We start from the raw sequence: 19720 nt of genomic DNA, 5'->3' as shown, positions 1-19720 counted from the left end.
GGCAGCCTTGAATGCAGCCATCATGAGATGGTCGAATTCGAGATCCTCAGGACAGTGAGAAGAGCGTGCAGCAAGCTCACTGCCCTGGACTTCAAGAGAGCAGACTTTGGCCTCTTCAGGAACCTGCTTAGTAAGGTTCCATGGGATATAGCCCTGGAGGGCAGGGGGGCCCAAGACTGCTGGTTGGTATCAAGGATCACATGCTACAAGCTCAGGGGTGTTGCATCCCAACTAGAAGGAAGTGCAGCAGGAGGGCCAGGAGACCTCCTTGGATGGATAAGGAGCTGCTCAGGAAAATTCAAAGGAAAAAAGAGGCTTATAGAAGGTGGAAGCAGGGACAGGTGGTCTGGTTTGAGACCACCTTAAAAATCTAAACGTACAGAAGTCTATGTGACCTGACGACATCCATCCGCAGGTCCTGAAGGAGCTGGCGGATGAAGTTGCTAAGCCACTGGCCTTCATATTTGAAAAATCATGGCAGTCAGGTGAAGTTCCTGATGACTGGAAAAAGGGAAATATAACCCCCATTTTCAAGAAGGGGAAAATGGATGACCCAGGGAATTACAGACCAGTCAGTCTCACCTCTGTGCCTGGCAAAATCATGGAGCAGATTCTCCTGGAAGGCATGCTAAGGCACCTGAAAAACAAGGAGGTGCTTGGTGACAGCCAGCATGGCTTCACGAAATCCTGCCTGACCAATTTGGTGGCCTTCTATGATGGGGCTACGAAACTGATGGACAGGGGCAGAGCAGTTGATGTCATCTACCTGGACTTGTGCAAAGCGTTCGACACTGTACCACATGACATCCTTGTCTCTAAATTGAAGAGACATCAATTTGATGGGTGGACCACTCGGTGGATAAAGAACTGGCTGGATGGCCGCACGCAAAGAGCTGTGGTCAATGAATGGCTCGATATCTGGCTGGAGACAGGTAACAAGTGGTGTCCCTCAGGGATCGGTGTTGGGACCGGTCTTGTTCAACATCTTTGTTGGTGACATGGACAGTGGGATTGAGGGCACCCTCAGCAATTTTGTGATGACACCAAGCTGTGTGGTTTGGTTGATACGCCGGAGGGAAGGGATGCCATCCAGAGGGACCTCGACACGCTTGTGAGGTGGGCTGATGCCAGACTTATGAAGTTTAACCATGCCAAGTGCAAGGTCCTACACCTGGGTCGCAGCAATCCCAGGCACAGCTACAGGATGGGCAGAGAAGAGATTCAGAGCAGCCCTGTGGAGAAGGACTTGGGGGTGTTGGTCGATGAGAAAATGAACATGAGCCGGCTTCAGTGTGCACTCGCAGCCCAGAAAGCCAACCATATCCTGGGCTGCATCAAGAGGAGCGTGACCAGCAGATCGAAGAGGTGATCCTGCCCCTCTACTCTGCTCTCATGAGACCTCACTTGGAGTATTGTGTGCAGTTCTGGTGTCTTCAACATAAAAAGGACATGGAACTGTTGGAACAAGTCCAGAGGAGGCCATGACAATGATCAGGGGACTGGAGCACCTCCTGTACGAAGATAGGCTGAGAAAGTTGGGGCTGTTCAGCCTGGAGAAGAGAAGGCTGTGTGGAGACCTCAAAGCAGCCTTCCAGTATCTGAAGGGGGCCTACAAGGATCCTGGGGATGGATTCTTCATCAGGGACTGTAGTGACAGGACAAGGGGTAATGGGTTAAAACTTAAACAGGGGAAGTTTAGATTGGAGATAAGGAAGAAATTCTTTACTGAGAGGGTGGTGAGGCACTGGAATGGGTTGCCCAGGGAGGTTGTGAATGCTCCATCCTTGGTGGTGTTCAAGGCCAGGTTGGATGAGGCCTTGGGTGACATGGTTTAGTGTGAGGTGTCCCTGCCCATGGCAGGGGCGTTGCAACTAGATGATCTTAAGGTCCTTTCCAACCCTAACTATTCTGTGATTCTATGATTCTATGATTTGCAAAAAACTAAGCATGCTTGTTTGACTGATGACCCCTGCAATTGCTTTTCCTTGTTTCAAGTAGTAGCATATTCCCAAATATTGAGTTTTCAGCCAATAACCATCAATATATTTCCATAGAAAGATTTACCTCACTTATTAATTTCTATTTGAATCAGGACTGTACAGCATATTTCGTAATTTAATGCACTTTACATCTACATGAACACATTCATATATTAACTGCCTTTTGTTCAGTACTTCATACTGATGTATATGAAGGTAATACTTTCCCCTGCATGCAGTCCCATAAATAATCTTCTAAAAGGCTGTATGGTGAATGCCCTCTGGAGGTATGCCACTTATTTGTTGGCACGATTTGTCAATGTGAAAGTTATATCACTCAATTACAAGACATGAATTGACTTATTGAACTAAATTCATACAGAAGAATCTAAGTATGTCCTTACCTCATTGATTAAGAACTGAAGCTGCAGAACTGCAGCACCACTTTCGTGCTGGCAGTAGCAATCAACACCAGGCCTGCCCAATCTGTTGGCATCACAGTCAAGGACTGTTATCACCAAGAGTAAGAGGGGAAAAAAAGAACTACCAATTAAATTCTAATTAACCTCTAATTAACCTCAATTCTTCTTGCTTTCTGTAAAACAAAAGGAGTCATGCTGACTTGCCACTGTTCTAATGAAAGCACCAACATCAGCAGGCTGAAACACATGCAACTGTGAGTGATCTCTTCTTCCCTGTTTTTTTTTGCCTGTGAAATAAGATATATGAATTAACACAAAAATTCAGCAGGATACATCTTAAGTATCTTTTTACACATTACTGATTCATATACACATAAATATATCAGATTTTTGTACTTATCAAGACATTATAAAATTAATAATAACAGTTCTGTAGCAGTTCTTTCTTCTTTAAATCTGAGAGAATGCTTTTTAGAGTGCGCCATTTCACACTTAAAGCTCACATGCAACTATTGCTCTGTCTCATCAACAGAAGCACAATGCAGTGAAATGCAGTTACCCAAGTCTAGCTATGAACTACATTACCTAATCCAATCCACAGTTTGAGTCAAACCACTTACACTGCTTCTGGCAACCCAGCTAGTTCACTTGGAATCAATGTAGACGCACTGCTTTGCAGCAGTATCTTCTTGTCCAGATGTATCATGAATGTAGCTTTCTCTCTGTTCTCTTCGGGGTTTTTTTCTCTGCATGCTGAATTGCCATCTCCCTAACTCAAATTGGCCCTTTCCCATCTGGGTCAGAGACTTTAACAAGAAAATGCTGTTGCATGAAATCATCAAAGATAAAAAGTAAAACAAAAGAAGAGAGGAATATGAAATATGTTATTAACGAACATGTTTTATGAAACAAGTGAAAAACCATATGCATTCAAACATCAAGATTATGATCAGAAACAAGATTTTACAACACAAAGCCCTATCTACTTGTTATATTTAATCATGGAATCATAGAATTCCTTAGGTTAGAAAAGAGATTTAAGATCATTGCATCAACCCATAAACCACCATTAAACCATCTGCACATCCAGGGACGGTGACTCCACCACTGCCCTGGGCAGCCTCTTCCAATGCCTGAGCACCCTCTGAGTGCAGAAATTGTTACTAAGCTCCAGACTAATCCTACCTGGTGCAGCTTGAGGCCATTTCCTCTTGTCCTGTCACTTGCTCCTTGGGAGAAGAGACCGACCCCACCTCACTCCATCCTCCTGTCAGGCAGTTGTAGGGAGCAATAAGGTCTCCTCTGAGCCTTCTGTTCTCCAGACTAAACCCCCCAGGTCCCTCAGCCATTCCCCATCACACTTGTGCTCCAGGCCCTGCACCAGCTCCGTTGCCCTTCTCTGTACCTGCTCCAGCATCTCCATGTCTCTCTTGTAGTGAGGGGCCCGGAACTGAACACAGCATATTGTAAATTCCTGAACACAAAAGTGCCAACTGAGCACCCATACTGCAGGCAGATGTCAGAAACTTTACTTCCCCTTTCATAGGTGAAAAGCCTTGCAGTAAACTATTCTAAAATTGGCCTCAGGGAAGTAGAGTCCATAGATTAGCAAATGTGAGGGTGGAAACTTTAAAGTATTAAGCAATTGCTTTTCCAGTTGCTAAACAAGCAGTTTAATGGAGACCACTGACCTTAACAGACCTGAGCTCTACTCCTGATGTTGTCAGTGCTCTACTCGACAACCTCAGCGTGAAAAAAAAAGGTACCTTTTCTTCCCTGTGCTTTTGTTTCCCTATTTGTAAGGTGGAGATAGTATTTTACATAAGAATACAATATTTCCCTTGAGAGCGATCTCAGTGCACTGGTATTTCCAAATGAAAAGCTGTATATAAAACATCACTACAAGACAGCAAGGTGGAAAAGTACTGAAAGTAACTCTATTTGCAACTTGTTCCCAAAATGTGGTCCTGAATACAACCATCACCAATCAAATAATAAAAACCTGTGCATCATTTAAACAACCTGTTTAAAATGGACAATAAAGACAGATGTCGAGGATACTTTTTAAGGGTTGATGGTAATTCTCTGACCTATTCTGAATGACTGCTCTGTGGCACTTTTTTTATATCGTTCCCCACTACTTGTTGTAAAGTAACAGGAAACAAGACTGGCACTAAACCCAACAGGGATTTCAAACTGAGTGGAAGTTTTAAGAGGTAAGTGCTTTCCCTTTAACTTAAGCTCTATATTCAGTATAAATACATGGTACTGGCTAATGACTGTTCTTAATGAAAATTACACTAGTATTGCCCTGATTAAGCTGCTGTCACCCTTCAGAATAAGTATCATGCTAAGTCAGTTCTCGAGGAAATATCCTAACAGAGTAGATGATTTCATTCAGTGTATCACAAAGAAAGCACTCTCCAGTAATTCACATTTATTTGCATAAGTGTTCAGACTGAAATACTTCACAAATTACTAAAATAAGAGAGAAATTGTGCCGTCTGAGTCAGCCTGGCCAATTGCCTTAAAGTAAGGACTGGTGCTTAAAGAGCAGCTTTCTTACTGACTGATGGTGGTTTTCAAACATCCTGGGAGCTGCAGTGAGGTCCTTTCAGCAGAAGGAGCTGGAGAGATAGGATGACTTGGCACACGCTCTTGCACTTCAGTCCACCTTCTGAAATTCCGTGCTTTGCTGCCAAGCACAGAGGAGTGCAACCGTACCTTATTAAATCTTTTCATGCCAGCGAATTCTACCAGGACATAGAGCAGAAGTAGCTACAGTACAGGCTTCTGACTGAATGTATTCTTTTACTTTTGCTTTTTCTGTTAAACAATGACACTGCTATCAGGGAGAGTGGAATATCTCTGAGGATATTAAAAGGGGGGACTAACACAGAAGCATCTGAATATCTTGAAGCAGACATCATGGGTTTCAAGGATAAAAAGCAGTCACCATCTTCTCTCTCATCAGTATGTTGGATCTCTCAGAGGCTTTCACAGACATGCCAGATTATCCTAACTTATACATAAAAGGTAAAGATGAAAACTAAGTCTGGATATCTGGGGGGATCTAGAGTGAAACAAGTAAAATCAGAATTATGCGCATCGAGAAGTGAAACTGTGACAGCAGTAACAATCTAATGGAAAAATGTTCTTCCTGAAAAAATTGTTTAATCCTGGGTTTAATATTTATATATGTGAAGTAGGGTATTTTGCTCTGTATTCACTTGTATGCAACAGTTTTTTACAGAGTATTTCAACATCTTGTTATTCAAAACCTTATTATTTTATAGGGGAAAAAAAATTGAGTTCAGCTTCCCAGATGAAGACTTCTATGACAGCATAATACATTATCAATAAAGACTTCACAGTCTCATGTCTTGGGCCATTCCACCACAAGTTAAAGATAATTTCCATTTCCCAACATTACAACTCAATCCAGATCTTCCCTTCAAATCCCTTTGGTCACTTGTATAAAGATCAGTTAGTCTATATCTGATATTCTCATGTCATATCCATACTCATCTTGAATGCCTGATGTCAGATCACATGCATATACGGGTATGTTTTACTGGAAACCAAAGTTGCCAGTGAATGATTGCATACATAGGAGAGGTATCAATGGGCAAAGGTTCTCATAAGCCTGACCTATGACCAAACTTTCCACAGCATGCCACAGCTTCCATGACTCATTTTCACTACATGATACATATAGATCTGATGTCTTTCATTCTTCACAGTGGTTAGTACTAATGGCATCTGAAGACTTGAAAGTCTTGTGTGTTAGCTGAGAACCAAAAGTGCAAATACGTTCGAACTGACTGGAGTTGAGACCAGTGTTACCTGCAGTAGGAGCAGAAGAGGCAGAGGTAAGACATGTTCTTCATTAAGATGGGCGATTCTTTACTAGTGTCAGTTTAAATCTTTCTGCAGTAACAAGGACTGCAGTCTGATTTGTTCCTCCTTGCAAGGCAGAGGAACTGAAGCCATGGTATCATAAAGGACCTCCTGCCAAAGCATGCCAAGCAGCTAACAAACAATCCCCTGTTGAATAAAAACTGTTAAATTATATATGGCATCTTTTCCAAAACCAGAATTCTCCCATAGAAGAAAATTACACCAAGCTATGTATTTTTCAACCACTTAACTTCTTCCATGACTAAAACCAATCTATGTGCAGCAATGAGCACTAAATTAAGGGGTTATAATTATTATGCAGAAACCAGGGTCTCACATCCACTGCTCTATTAAAAGACACACTTAAATCAGGCAATCCCTATTTATAGCCTCTCTTTTGAAACATTTGGGAATTGTGGGGTGCTGCTTGAAGAAGTCCTGTCATCTGATCTGCACTGACTGGTACATGTCTGAGTAGGAATATGCAGCACCCTAAAAGCAGATGCTTGTGGGCTGGTGTTACTCCATTACATAAACCAACTGTAAAATTGGTTTAGTGTGTAACTGGAATATAGAACAGCTTCTTCTTGCAGAAGACCTATGCCACTGCATGATTTATCAGTTGAAACCCCACCAATGATTTAGCCAAATAATTAACAGAATGGTTGAAGAATTCAAACATATCACTAACCAACTAAACCAACCAGGAGGTTAGTCAGCTGTATCTGGGTCACAGAATGGATTTTGTCAGAACATAACCATTATAAAAACATCATCTTTATCAACTAGATTTGTAGTTCTGAACATAGCTACTTTCAGTTCCTGGAATATAGTTTTACAGTTCCTTCGTGGAATTTCTATAAGTCTCACATACATCTATTTTCTGTCTAATAAGGAAAGTGTATATTTTGGTACAAATAAGTGGCACGGCCCTAGGTTTTGTACCTCAAATGGGCTTCTAACAGAGTTTTTCTCTCTTTTCATGAGATAGTCTATCTTCGTGATTTCAGAAGCATATTGCTCCAGCGTTCACTTCTCCTCACTATTAAGAATGTCATGCTATATGTAGAATCAATACATTCAGCTTCAGTTTCAAGCCTTTGGATCTCATTATGCCTTTATGTGCTAAATTAAATAACTTCCTCCCAGCAGAAATTTCCTGCTTTGAAACTGTGATCAAGCTGTATCTTATCCATCTTCCGCATAAATAAAACTAAAATACCCTGAGCTCCTTTATTTTCATGTCACAGCAATTTTGTTAGCTCTTGAATGGCTCTCATGGGTTTTTTTAATACAGATTTTAGAATATGTGCTCAACTTCCAGTACAAAAGGAGCTACACATCATTTGGAAATGGTTTCCTTAAGACAGTGTAAAAATGTACATGGCATTTTGTTATTTGTTAAATTCAATACAGTTTTCAACACATGTCTGTGACACCTCTTAATTACCTTAACAAATTGGGAAATTACATTGGTATGGTTTTTGAGACTTCTCCATTGCTTTTCCAAAAATAAGCACCCCATTATGAAGCTTCATTTTGTTAAATACATGTAGTTGAGCTCACTGAATTCCTTAAAAAGAACATGCAACCTAATCCTAGCTTTATGGCCTTCTATTTGCTGTGCATTCACTGGACACTGCTTCATTAAACAACTTTTAGTGGGTTTTGTTTAAAATATAGAAGGATTCAGTTTTACAATGAGCTTCACTGTAACTTGAGTTCATTCATCTGATAATAAAGATCTCTTATTTTTTTCCCCTTCACTGTGGAAAGATGGAATCTCTCAGGATGCTAAGCATGATGTATTTTATAAATACAGACCTTTTTGGCACCAGTAAGAGTGAGCTTTTGGTCTACAATAACCTTTGCCTTGTTTATTTCCCTTGACATAGATTTTTCTGTTCGTGCATACAAATTATGTAACAATTCATCTCAGGAACAGCTAAATATCCATTATGATATATATAGGCAGAAAAAAATTGCTTTTGGCAACTTTGATTTCTTCCAGGTTAAAGCACTCATGGGTAGCTTGCATTTAATGGCAAGTCTATATATATAGGCTACAGTTGGATAGCTGAATGAATGCTGTGAAAAATATGACCATTTATTCAAGTAACATGCAAATTCACATCAACACTATTCACATGTTTTTTTGATTCCTATGAATTTAGAAGCTATTTTAATTCCCAAAATATCTGCAGATACCACAAGAATTACCAGCACTTATAGGGCTATATATTTCATCCCTTTGCGAGACCGCCTTTCAGATCTTTGTCATTTTGGGAATCATCTGTTCTGGAAACAGAACATGAATACAATCACCATGTGACTGAACTCAATCGACCCTAAACCTGAAATAGCAAACTGTGAAAAGCAGATGCTCAGAGGTAACGACTCTAGCACTGTTCTGCAAATAACACGTAGATGAATAAGTTCATATCCCATTTGAGGAGTACCAATAATTTTCAATTTCCATTTGTATATGCATATATACATACATCTATAGTCATTAACAGAAATCACCCAGCTCTAAAGTCACCTCCAAAAAAGGAGCCATTTAGTTACTAGTCTGTAAAAGCTCCACATTGCCAGGCCTGAAAGATCTATATTTTGAGGCTGTATTTCTTGCGGTAGTAACAAACAACTGTAAGAGCTTGCACTTACAGTGGGCGTCCTCTATTTCTTTTCATGTAGGCATAAACCTCAGCAAGATCCCTGACACATACAGATACAAACAAGAAGGCAATAGCAAGCGAAAACTGAAATCTGTAGAAGTGAGGGAAGAGCATATTAACTGTACTCACAGGGGCTGTTGTTTCAAAGAAGTTTACAAATGCTGACACAAGTTTAGTTAAAGGCATGACAAATAAAGGAACAGAAGCAAAAGTCTATCTATTAAGCTCGTTTACAAACACATCTGGTAAAAAACTACAGAGAGAATAAGCTGGGACAGAATAATACTCTTGTCCTAATGTACACTGGAGGTTATAGAAAACTAAACTGGGCCACAAAATGAGGGCTGTGTATTTTGGAACATCCAAAAGCCAGAAAATCACTTTAACATAACCAAAAGTCTGCACAACAACATATAGAGATATAGATCTAAAAACTGGTAACAACTGCATTTATTCAATTTATTGCTTTTTAAGGCGACTATGCAAATGATACTATTTGCTGGCCATTCGTATGCACTGGGCATAGACAGCAGACTACAATACTCTTCCTTACAAAAGAAACCAAGCAGGCAGCTTTAACTCAGCCTTCAGATATTAATATTTAACACAGTATTTGCTCCATGTGTATCTGAACACCCAGAACACACATAACAGATGCAGGCTACCACATGCGCGATCACTGACAAATGCAACCATCTACAATGCTTTCATACTAAACCTCAGTGCATGTAAAAGTTAATGTGTGTTAGTATTCACATTATCCCTGCTTGTCCATTTTGTCACTGAATTTGTTGAAAACATGTTTAGAGAAGGTCACTGAATTTCTAGCCAGTTGTAACAGTGATCAAAAGGTGCTGAATCTCCCCATAGCTGCCAGTAATGAAGAACAACCGGTGACAAAAGAAGATAAAATGCAAAGTGATCACTTAGTAAGTTGTTCCAAAAAAGGTCAAAAGATCTGTCAAACTCCTTGTTTCTAAAAATAAAAAGACATTCTTCCAAACATTAACTCTTCCTGTGGCTGCTATGGAAAAGTTATACTACTAAAAAAATGCATTAAACCTTCATCCATGTCATGACAGAGCTTGAAAATACACACTAGACTTTCTCTTTTAAACAAAGACAGCGATTAGCCATTACTGAAAATCTTTAAAACAAGGCTGCATGTGTTCCCAAATTCTACTTCCAGCTCCAACCACTGGACTTAGGTAATTAGGTAAGACAAAGGAATTAGGTAATGAAGGTCCTAAGGCAAACTCTGTAGTCTGCAGGAGATGAGAATAGATGATTAAATAGTGTTCCCTCTTATCTGAAACTGTTTTACAATCTATTTTGGCTAATACAGATACAGAGAGTGAAACCTTTTTCAGGGGTGTTAGAATAATAAACGGTTGCTCTCCTTACTTCTTGTGAATTCTTCATGCTAGGTACTTCACAGCAGTGAGTCCTCCACAACTACAGTTCTGTTTCATGTGCAATTATGGAGTTCTAGGATGAGCTCTGTCTGTGCACTGTAGTCTTACTCCTGATCTAGTCAAAGCAAATCAGGAGCACAGATATAAATATTTAACGCAGCCCATTTTGTTCTCAGTCCTACAATAAGAATGGCCTCGATTTTACTCTTGTTGGGTGCAAAGATGTCCCCCAAACCTACTTTGCTTATGGTTACCAATACATCAACATAGAACTGAAATACAGAATTAAAAACTTCTACTGAAATGGTGAGATAATTCTGTACTTCTCTGAAAAATTATAAGCATGCTAAAGAGGCATTCAAAAGGAAGTCTGCTAAGCACAAAATAAATGCTTTCTATGATCAACCTATTTTTTTTTTCAAAGTTAAATTCACAATTACATGTACACCGTAATAAATCATAGAATCATAGATTCATAGAATGGTTAGGATTGGAAAGGACCTTAAGATCATCCAGTTACAACCCCCTGCCATGGCCAGGGATGCTTCACACTAGATCATGTCGCCCAAGGCTCTGTCCGACCTGGCCTTGAACACCGCCAGGGATGGAGCATTTACCACTTCTTTGGGCAACCTTTGCCAGTGTCTCACCACCCTTACAGGGAAGAACTTCTTCCTTATATCTAACCTGAACTTCCCCTGTTTCAGTTTGAACCCATCACCCCTTGTCCTGCCATTACAGGCTGCAGAGTCAGCCCCTTTCCAGGATCCTTATAGGCCCCCTTCATATACAAGCAAACAAAAAAATCCTAGAATTAATTTTAAGAAATCTAGTCCCTGAAAGTCTCCAGACCACCAGCTATGAAGACAGTTACCAGTTACACAAGCGAAGTGATTGTCCAATAACAGATCATTAGCAGAACTTGTATTCTGATTCACATATCTACTGTATGAACTCAACTTCACAAATCAGATTATATCATCATTCTGTTAAATTTTCTGATTATGCTGGAATAAGCAGCAGGGTATACTGCGCAAATATAACCCCAAGGCACTGAAGTCAAAGTGGACTATTCGATGATGCTCAGTGAGAATACATTTTCAGTCTTATCCAGTAGTATGTCAGAAAATTTCCATGTATAACAACACATGACACTTGTGTTTAACTGAGAGATCTGAGTATAATTATGTATATCCTTAGAGAGATATATTATGCAAGGGCACTTTAGTCACAAAAAAATGCACTAACACACAGGTACTAATGCATTGAGACAGACAGTACCTGATCTTGGCTCAGGCTTTGTAAGAGGTTAAGTGGTTTAGAGGTTCATTCCCTTGATTGTCTGAACATTTTCACTGTTTCAAGGAATGCGCCCTATAACATCAATATGCCAAAAAAAATTACTTACTTTAAAAGCCTTTCATTCAGACATTTCAGTGTTTACCCAGCTACAAGATGATGCAGATGCTGAGCTCATTCACCACGATCTTTTTAGGCAGAGCAGTGCCGCCTGAAATATTAAATAATCTTATTACTTAGCAGGAAGCTGCTTGTAGCTTGTCAGTTTATGAGCAATTCCTCAAATTCATCACCTGCATCAGCTCTATTATCATCTCTTTAGTACTGGATGGTTCCAGGTCGTCTCTGGTACAACACAGAAAGTACTTCACATTCAAAACCTTATTAAGAGGAGGTTCAATATGTTAAATTAGGCAGTAATTTCATTCCTGCCTCAGAAAAACAGATGAAAGACATTTCTATGCATTCTAGTTACACTCTATTAATACTCAGCACTTTTGCCAATCTTATTTTGACTTATTTTGACACTTAATAAGGAAAAATATTAATATAGAATTTCATTTATTAAACAAGAATTGACAGGTAAAGCATGGAACTCACGTGCTATCAACAGGAGTCCAAATTGGCAATGAAGCTATTCAACAGTCAATTTGTCTTCTATTACTGTAAAACTCATGGGTTTTTAAGAAAAGTTTTCAGCAACAGATGACATGGAAGAGGCATTGTTTTTTTCCTAGTGCAAGACAAAGGTTAAATGTTACCTACATTTCATCACTCGTATAATCCTCCTGAGCCACATATTTATGGTCTCAGATTTTGAAATAAAGTACATTATAGACCATAGTTCGTCAGTCTTTCCATCCAATTTGTACGAAACAGGTAACCAGCAGCTGGTTATAATGTATTTCAGGAAGCCCTTTTGGTGTAAATCAGTATGAACTACAACTTTGTCACTTTAAACAGATATTTGTAGATTGTGTTATGCAAATGACGCTCATGTTTGTTACCAGCTGTGTTAAGCATTTATGTTTTATTTGAATTAAAATTTATAATCACATTAGTTAACATGGGTTAAAACATGAGTAAAGGTTTGAAAGCCTAGCTGGTGAATACTAAGTAAGGTTCAAAGAGCATTTTCAGTTTAAGAAAAGACTGACTACTTCTGGGAATAAAACAGGATGTAGCAGAAATCTCTAACGATCCCAGTTTTTCCATGCCTATTACTGAAGCCTGCATGTTTCAGTGAAGCGGGACGCTGTTTCAGAACTTACTATACTAATACAGTATTAACTCAGAATAACCCAATTCTAGATCTTGTTGGACAAGAATCAAAAGGGATCAAAACTACTTTTAGACTTCCTTAGCAATCCAAATTTAAAAGACAGAGAGCTCTGCCTCCCTCCAAGGGATTATTCTTTGCAGAATTTGAGAGAACTGAAATACTGCCATAGCTGAAGCATAGTTCTCATGCTGAGGCTCTGTCAGGTAAACAAGGGCAAGATGGTGCTACTGGGGGCACTGACTACCAATAATCCAAATCCCTCACTACAGAATGAAGAGAGCCAGCAGAGACTGTTGAGGCTGGATGGCTATCAATCCAGCCCTGCTTTACTACTGCTATAATCTTTGGCAAGATCTACAGGTTTTGTAGAAGATCTGCAGGAAGATCTTCTTCAGGAAGTATATCTGCAGTAACAGCTGCAAATCCAGCATAGATCAATAGGAAACACCACCAGGGCCCTCGTCTCTACTCAAGCCAAAGAGAAAAATACCTTAAGCCTATCTAATTTGTGCCTCTGCAGTGTGAGGGAGGAATCCTGCAGGGGAACTAACTGCGCAGAGGAAGCAAGACATGGTGTAGGCCATCCATACTGCCTACTGAAGAATACCCTCTATCAATTTTATTAAGCTTGGTTTCTCTAGGGAAGACAGCTTTTACAACCTTGTCCTGGGTTCAGCAGTAGCAGTCATTTTTCTCTTTCTTAGTAGCTGGTGCAGCGCTGTGTTTTTGACTTTCAGCCTGGGAACAGCGCTGACAACACCGATGTTTTCAGTTGCTGCTCAGTAATGTTTACTCTGACCAAGGACTTTGTGAGTCTCATGCTCTGCCAGGAAGCAGGGGAAGCCGCGAGGAAGCAGAGACAGGACACCTGACCCAAACTAACCAAAGAGGTATTCCATACCACAGCACGTCATGCCCACTATATAAACTGGGGGCAGCTACCAGGAAAGGTGAGATCACTGCTCGGTCAGGCTGGGTATCAGTTGGTGGGTGGTGAGCAATTGTATTCTCTTCCCTTGTTATTTCCTTTATCATTATTATTATTGGTGGTAGCAGTAGTGATTTGGGTTATACCTTAGTTACTGGACTGCTCTTATCTCAACCCATGGGAGTTACATTCTTTTGATTCTCCTCCCCATCCCTCTGGGAGCAGGGAGAGGAAAGGGGGAAGTGAGAGAGAGGGTGCGTGGCTGACTGAGTTTAAACCACAACAAACCTAAACAGAATCCTAAGAGCAATCTATCATACATATAGCATGAGCAAAGGAGAAGAGAAACCTGGAGCAAAACAGGGAGAAATCCAGTTTGACAGTGTACACACACATCCATTGTGTGAGCTTCTCCCCACATTGATTTTCACAAGTTGGAGATACTACTCGCATAGCCGTATAGAAGTTCCAGTATATAAACTGTAGGGAAGATGAGGAAGGGTGACCACCGACTAGTTAAAGCCTTTTACTCTCACTAATGTGAAAGTCAAATCAGAAATTTCTGGGAGGTTAAACATGGAGATGTACTCTGAACTTCCATTTTGTTAAACCCTAAGAAACACCACTGAACATTCAGTGACACAAAAGTATACCTATTCTGTTCTACCCCAAAAAACAATAATCTCAAAAGTCACATTTCTTTAATCCTATATTGTCTACAAGACTTGAATAGCAGATTAAAATATAGAGTACCTCTGCACAGACCCATCTTCTGCCCTCTACGTTCCTGATTTGCTAATGCAAATTTACTAAGGGAAGAAAACCAAACCTTTTAATTTTTCCTAGCACTGTTGTTTCGCATTCAGCATAAAAATTAGCATCTAGATCCATTTTAAGGTAGATACAAGAAATTAAATACATAAGGTTCATATGGAACAAAGTCTAGGGGAAGAAAGATATTATCTCCATTTCATTTCAATGCACTTAACCATCCCATTGCTTCGGATGTCTGTCTAGGAAAACACGGGGGTGATTTTGAACCTGGAAATTGGACTGCCTGCTTTCAGTTGTCACCTCCTGCCCTGTGGCTTAACTTACCAAATGGAGTAGGAGATTTCCAATACTGAAAACTCAAGAGTCTGTTAACTTTCTGAGTGAATATTATTAGAGAAGCTTTTGTAGAACCACATTAGATTTCCTAAATCAGCTCAAAGAACTTAATCAGACTGGGAGAGACAAGCACACACACACACAAACACACTGGGTTGGAGAGAAACATCTAAAAGATGGTGGAAATATGAAGATACCAAGGAAAGAAGGATATAGGTGATCAATGCTTGCAAGAGGAAGAAGAATGAGATTATTCCTCCCAGGAAGTCACTCACAGCATAGGGCAATCAAAACTATCACACAAAAAATTAAGAATTAAGGAATGGCAGTGGAGCAGAAAGTTTTCTTTCTGACAAAAAAATCCAACTCCAACCCAAGCAAAAAAATCCACCCCAAACAAAAATAACTCCCCCCCCATTCTCTTCAGTGCACACTTCTCATGTTGTGATTTTTATGCTTTGGAAGGACTCTGAATCTTCAAAGAGTAGGTAAACAGATTCAGAGTTTAGGTTTGCACAAGGAAATAACAGTATCTGCATAGATAAAGCAGAAGCCATATAAGAAGGTCTTCTGAGAACACTGATGTGTTAGGACTAGCATTGACAAGACATACAGCTACTGACAATGCTTGAGGCTCTCTTGTCCAAATTTGCTGATGGATCTCTGTTAAAGATGAGATATTCTCACATTCTAACATGTGATAAAAATGTAAGGCCATGGTTTGGATCAAGTTACGCATTTTACATCATAGCACTGATCTGTAGTGTGAAAAACTGAACTGATTAGTAAGGAAATGGAAAGAGGAGAAATGCCTCTGAAAGAGATGATGTCAAACTGACCATATTTAAAGGCAGATGTTTATTCTTACTGGGTCTCCTCACTCCTCTCTGCCAAAGGTAAGCATCAGAACTTGAAACTGTGTCCCACTGTTCTTGTGGCTTGATTTAAATTTTGGCTGTCTTAAAACTATCAGCTGTTGAGAAGGAGCCCTAGCAGTAGCCTATAAACAAGCATTTCCCATGCCGACCTGTCAAGTATTAAAAGAACTGTAAATTCACCACACCAAAACTTGTCCCGCATTTCCCTGACTACAAAGAGTCAGATGGCATAGATTGCTTAACATAGTTTCTATGATCCCACAATAAAATGATATTTTGTTTCTTTAAATTCAGACATGGACACCAAAGCAGATTTTAAATCCAATTCACAAAGAAATTTCTATTTCCCACAGTCTATTCTAATCTTTAGCATTCACACTCATTGCACAATAATAATATAACAGACGTAATAATGGTACTGTAAAATGATAGAGATAGTATCAAAATTAAGTGGTCACTCTGACATCAAAGAAGAATATATTCAACAGTATTTATCAAATAGAAGTTACAGTCTCCAAATGGTTTATCTACCTTATAATTCAAATATATACTATAGATTTCATACAATTTTATTTTGCAAATCAGTAAAACAATAAAGTCTCCTATGTTAAAGTTGAGCTTATGCCTACTGTAGACAATAGAAAGGGTAGTCTACCAGCTTTAGGAAGATCAGTTTTTGCACTGGCGAAGTACAGCACGTCAGAATCAAAGGTTACAAGTCAAGCTACGCTTTTCCTTTACTACGTCATGACAGTAAATACTTGTATTTTTACTTCCTTCTGAATTACAACTCTGCAACGAGGGTACATAAAATCTACCTGCTGACTCTACAACAATTACTACAGTGATTTTGCTTCATTTGGAAAGTCCAAGCTCTTCTATTCACATTGCACATAATGTCCCTGCCATATTTGTTTGTTAATGAATAGGATCCAGAAACAAAAATTTGGTAAGAAATTTCTTGCTACATTTCCTATTATTTCCTCTATTCTGGCTATTACTTATTCTGGCACCATTACTACAGTGGCAGAAGGAGGAAAATAGCTTTTGATACTTAGAGATTCAAGGAAAAAATTGTTGTTCCTTGTGGGTTTGGGAAGGGACGGGTTTTAAGTAATACAGGCAATGCCCCAAATTTCTGTCAACTTCAAGATATGCATGCTTGTGGATGACCATTATGCATCCTGCTTTACCTAACAGAGTCCAGGACAATGACACCAGCTTTAATGCATTCTACTGCAATGTTTTTAAAACCATTTCCTGTAACAGACATTATCTTTGGATACAAAGTACTCAGCTGCTGGCCGTATTTGTCCACAATGATATCCCCAGCAATACTGTTCCTCTAGCACAATGCAAGTGCCACAGCTGGACCCTGCATTCAGTGCTTTGCAGCCTGCTGAACAGAAGAAATTCTTCAAATGAAGGAAATGGTGAAGAGCAAAGCTACTGGAAATGTTTACTAGCAAAAGCCTGGTAGAAATGCAAGTCACAAAGCATAAATCAAGGCAGCTCCTCCTTTGTTTCAAACCTCATTTGAATCATATACCACAAATTCCAAGCTCTGCACCAAGGAGCTTTGCATGTCAAAGTGTCCTGTGTTAACTTAGGGATGTTCTGACAATTTCTTTTTCGCAAGACAGATTATGAAACCTGAACCAGATTCATACTTAATTTGCCAAGATTCCCTTCCTTTCTCTAGTGCTGAACTTATTCCAGGTCACTGTGTAACATATCGTTATAAAAGGTATGAGTAGCCAAAGCTCTCATAGGTATGATCGTCTAACCGAAACTCTTACTATAATATCCCTTCATCATGAGCTCTCTTCTGTTTCCAGCTCCATCTTTACAGAGCATACTAGAATTGCTGGATCAGCATTAAAACAAACTGTAATAACAAGAAAAAAAAGTACTAGACAAAGTACTAACAAAAGAGATTACTCTGGCTGATATTAGATTTTAGTACTAATATCCTCTGATAGTTAATGGAGAAAAAGCAAATATTCTTGGATGCTGGAGCATGAAAACAACTAGTCCAAGTTCTTGCATAACCTCAACGATGCAATAGTGTTTTTTTAACAGAAGGCTGTCTTCCAGAAAGGCAATAAAATTTAAGACTTCAAGAAATTAAGACCCTATGACTTTGCTTGGGAATTCACTTCAAAGACTAACTACAGATAGGGCTAAAACTATTAAGACAATCTGTCAGACTTGAATTTCAAGTCATGAATAGAATCATAGAATCATAGAATCATAGAATCATAGAATAGTTAGGGTTGGAAAGGACCTTAAGATCATCTAGTTCCAACCCCCCTGCCCTGGGCAGGGACACCTCACACTAAACCATGCCACCCAAGGCCTCATCCAACCTGGCCTTGAACACCGCCAAGGATGGAACATTCACAACCTCCCTGGGCAACCCATTCCAGTGCCTCACCACCCTCTCAGTAAAGAATTTCTTCCTTATATCAATGCATTTCTCTGTTAGAAAACTTTCAAATGGCCATTTTATTCCTGGGAAGCGACACGTACAAAGCAGTAAATCCATCATTCAGTCTTCTTTTTAACAAACTAAATCAGACTGAGATCTGCAAGTCTGTCACTATAACATACTTTGTCCAGCCAAATTATTTTTGTCTCCCTTCTCTAAGCCTATCAAGATTTCTACAGTTGTCTTTCCCATTCACAAAAAGACAAGGCAAGCAAAAGAGAGAGAAAACAGTGAAAACTTCCCTAACAAGCACTGCCTTCTGGTTACATAGCCCTTACCTTTCACAGACTGGTAATTTATACCTCCACCATAAGAAAGACCTCAACCAGAATTAAACTAGTAACGTAGCAGTTGTCTGTTAAACATCAGTGCCATTAACACACACTCTTGTTGGTAAGGTAATTAACCAGCTCTTCAAGTAATAGCCATTATATTAAGGTGCAGGATCACGGAGAGCTGTATCATGAATTCACTTCTCAAGAAAATGAGGGATGCATTCTGCTTCTTCATGGGGAATAAACTTACTGATTTTATCTTTATCCAAATTACCAACCACTTCATGAGAAGCCAGCCTTGTCTCTGGAGATGAAGTAATCTACCGGCATTTTGGTGCAGTCCCTTAAGAGAGATCTCCCGATACTGTCATCATGAAGGCCAGGGGCAGTGAGCATGCCCCACATCAGAAAAAGGAAATATGAACTCTTTCTCTTTGCATCCTTTTTTCAGGTAGAGATTAGACTGAGCTTTGACTTTGTATGGCAGATATGAAGTCTCCAGTCTGTAAACCACAGCTGCTGCCAGTCACAAAAGTACTGGAGTTTCTGGGATGGTTTAGGCTGCCACCTATAATCAGACTTGTGTGCTTCCTCACTAGGAAGGCTGCCAGAAAAGTAATAGCCTGTAGTTAGCTGGTATAATCAAAGTCTCTGCTATTGTGCAGCAGAGAGAGAGAGCCTGCCACATAAATTTTTAGGACATTTTGGGAACATTTCTTTACAAGTAATAGATTTCTCAGTGTTGATTCTCTTGCTGTCTCTTCCTCGTCTCCCCTCCCCTGGCTTCTAAAACAAGTGATTTATAAGACAGGGAGACCTTTCTAAATCACAGACTACTCCTGCACAGTCTGTGGCTCAAAATAGCAGTTATCTCAGCTATTGGACTTGTATCACATTCAAAACTGGACTTCTAATTAATCCCAGCATCATCTCCAGACTGATGGTAATAGAGACTATTTACCCATTCCTAAAGCAGGTTCTCAAGAGTATGTTCATTAGCTATAGAATTACTCTATTAACTACAATCGTACTAAACTGTTTGATAGCATCATTCAAGGTATTG

General features: G+C 39.6%; 1 protein-coding gene across 2 annotated transcripts in view; it reads right to left on the bottom strand.

Annotated features, from left to right (window-relative positions):
* Positions 1-19720, bottom strand: part of STXBP5L (syntaxin binding protein 5L) — a 189129-nt gene that overhangs the window by 119314 nt on the left and 50095 nt on the right. For both annotated transcript variants that reach the window (XM_080613872.1, XM_080613873.1), the window contains exon 3: positions 2384-2465. In XM_080613872.1, the coding sequence (XP_080469998.1) occupies positions 2384-2465 (82 nt within the window). The remainder of the gene's footprint in view (positions 1-2383; positions 2466-19720) is intronic.

This window comes from Psittacula echo, assembly GCF_963264785.1.
Source record: "Psittacula echo genome assembly, chromosome: 3".
NCBI lineage: Eukaryota > Metazoa > Chordata > Aves > Psittaciformes > Psittacidae > Psittacula > Psittacula echo.
Note: the sequence above shows the minus strand (reverse complement) of the source record. Positions and strands in the feature narration are given on the sequence as shown.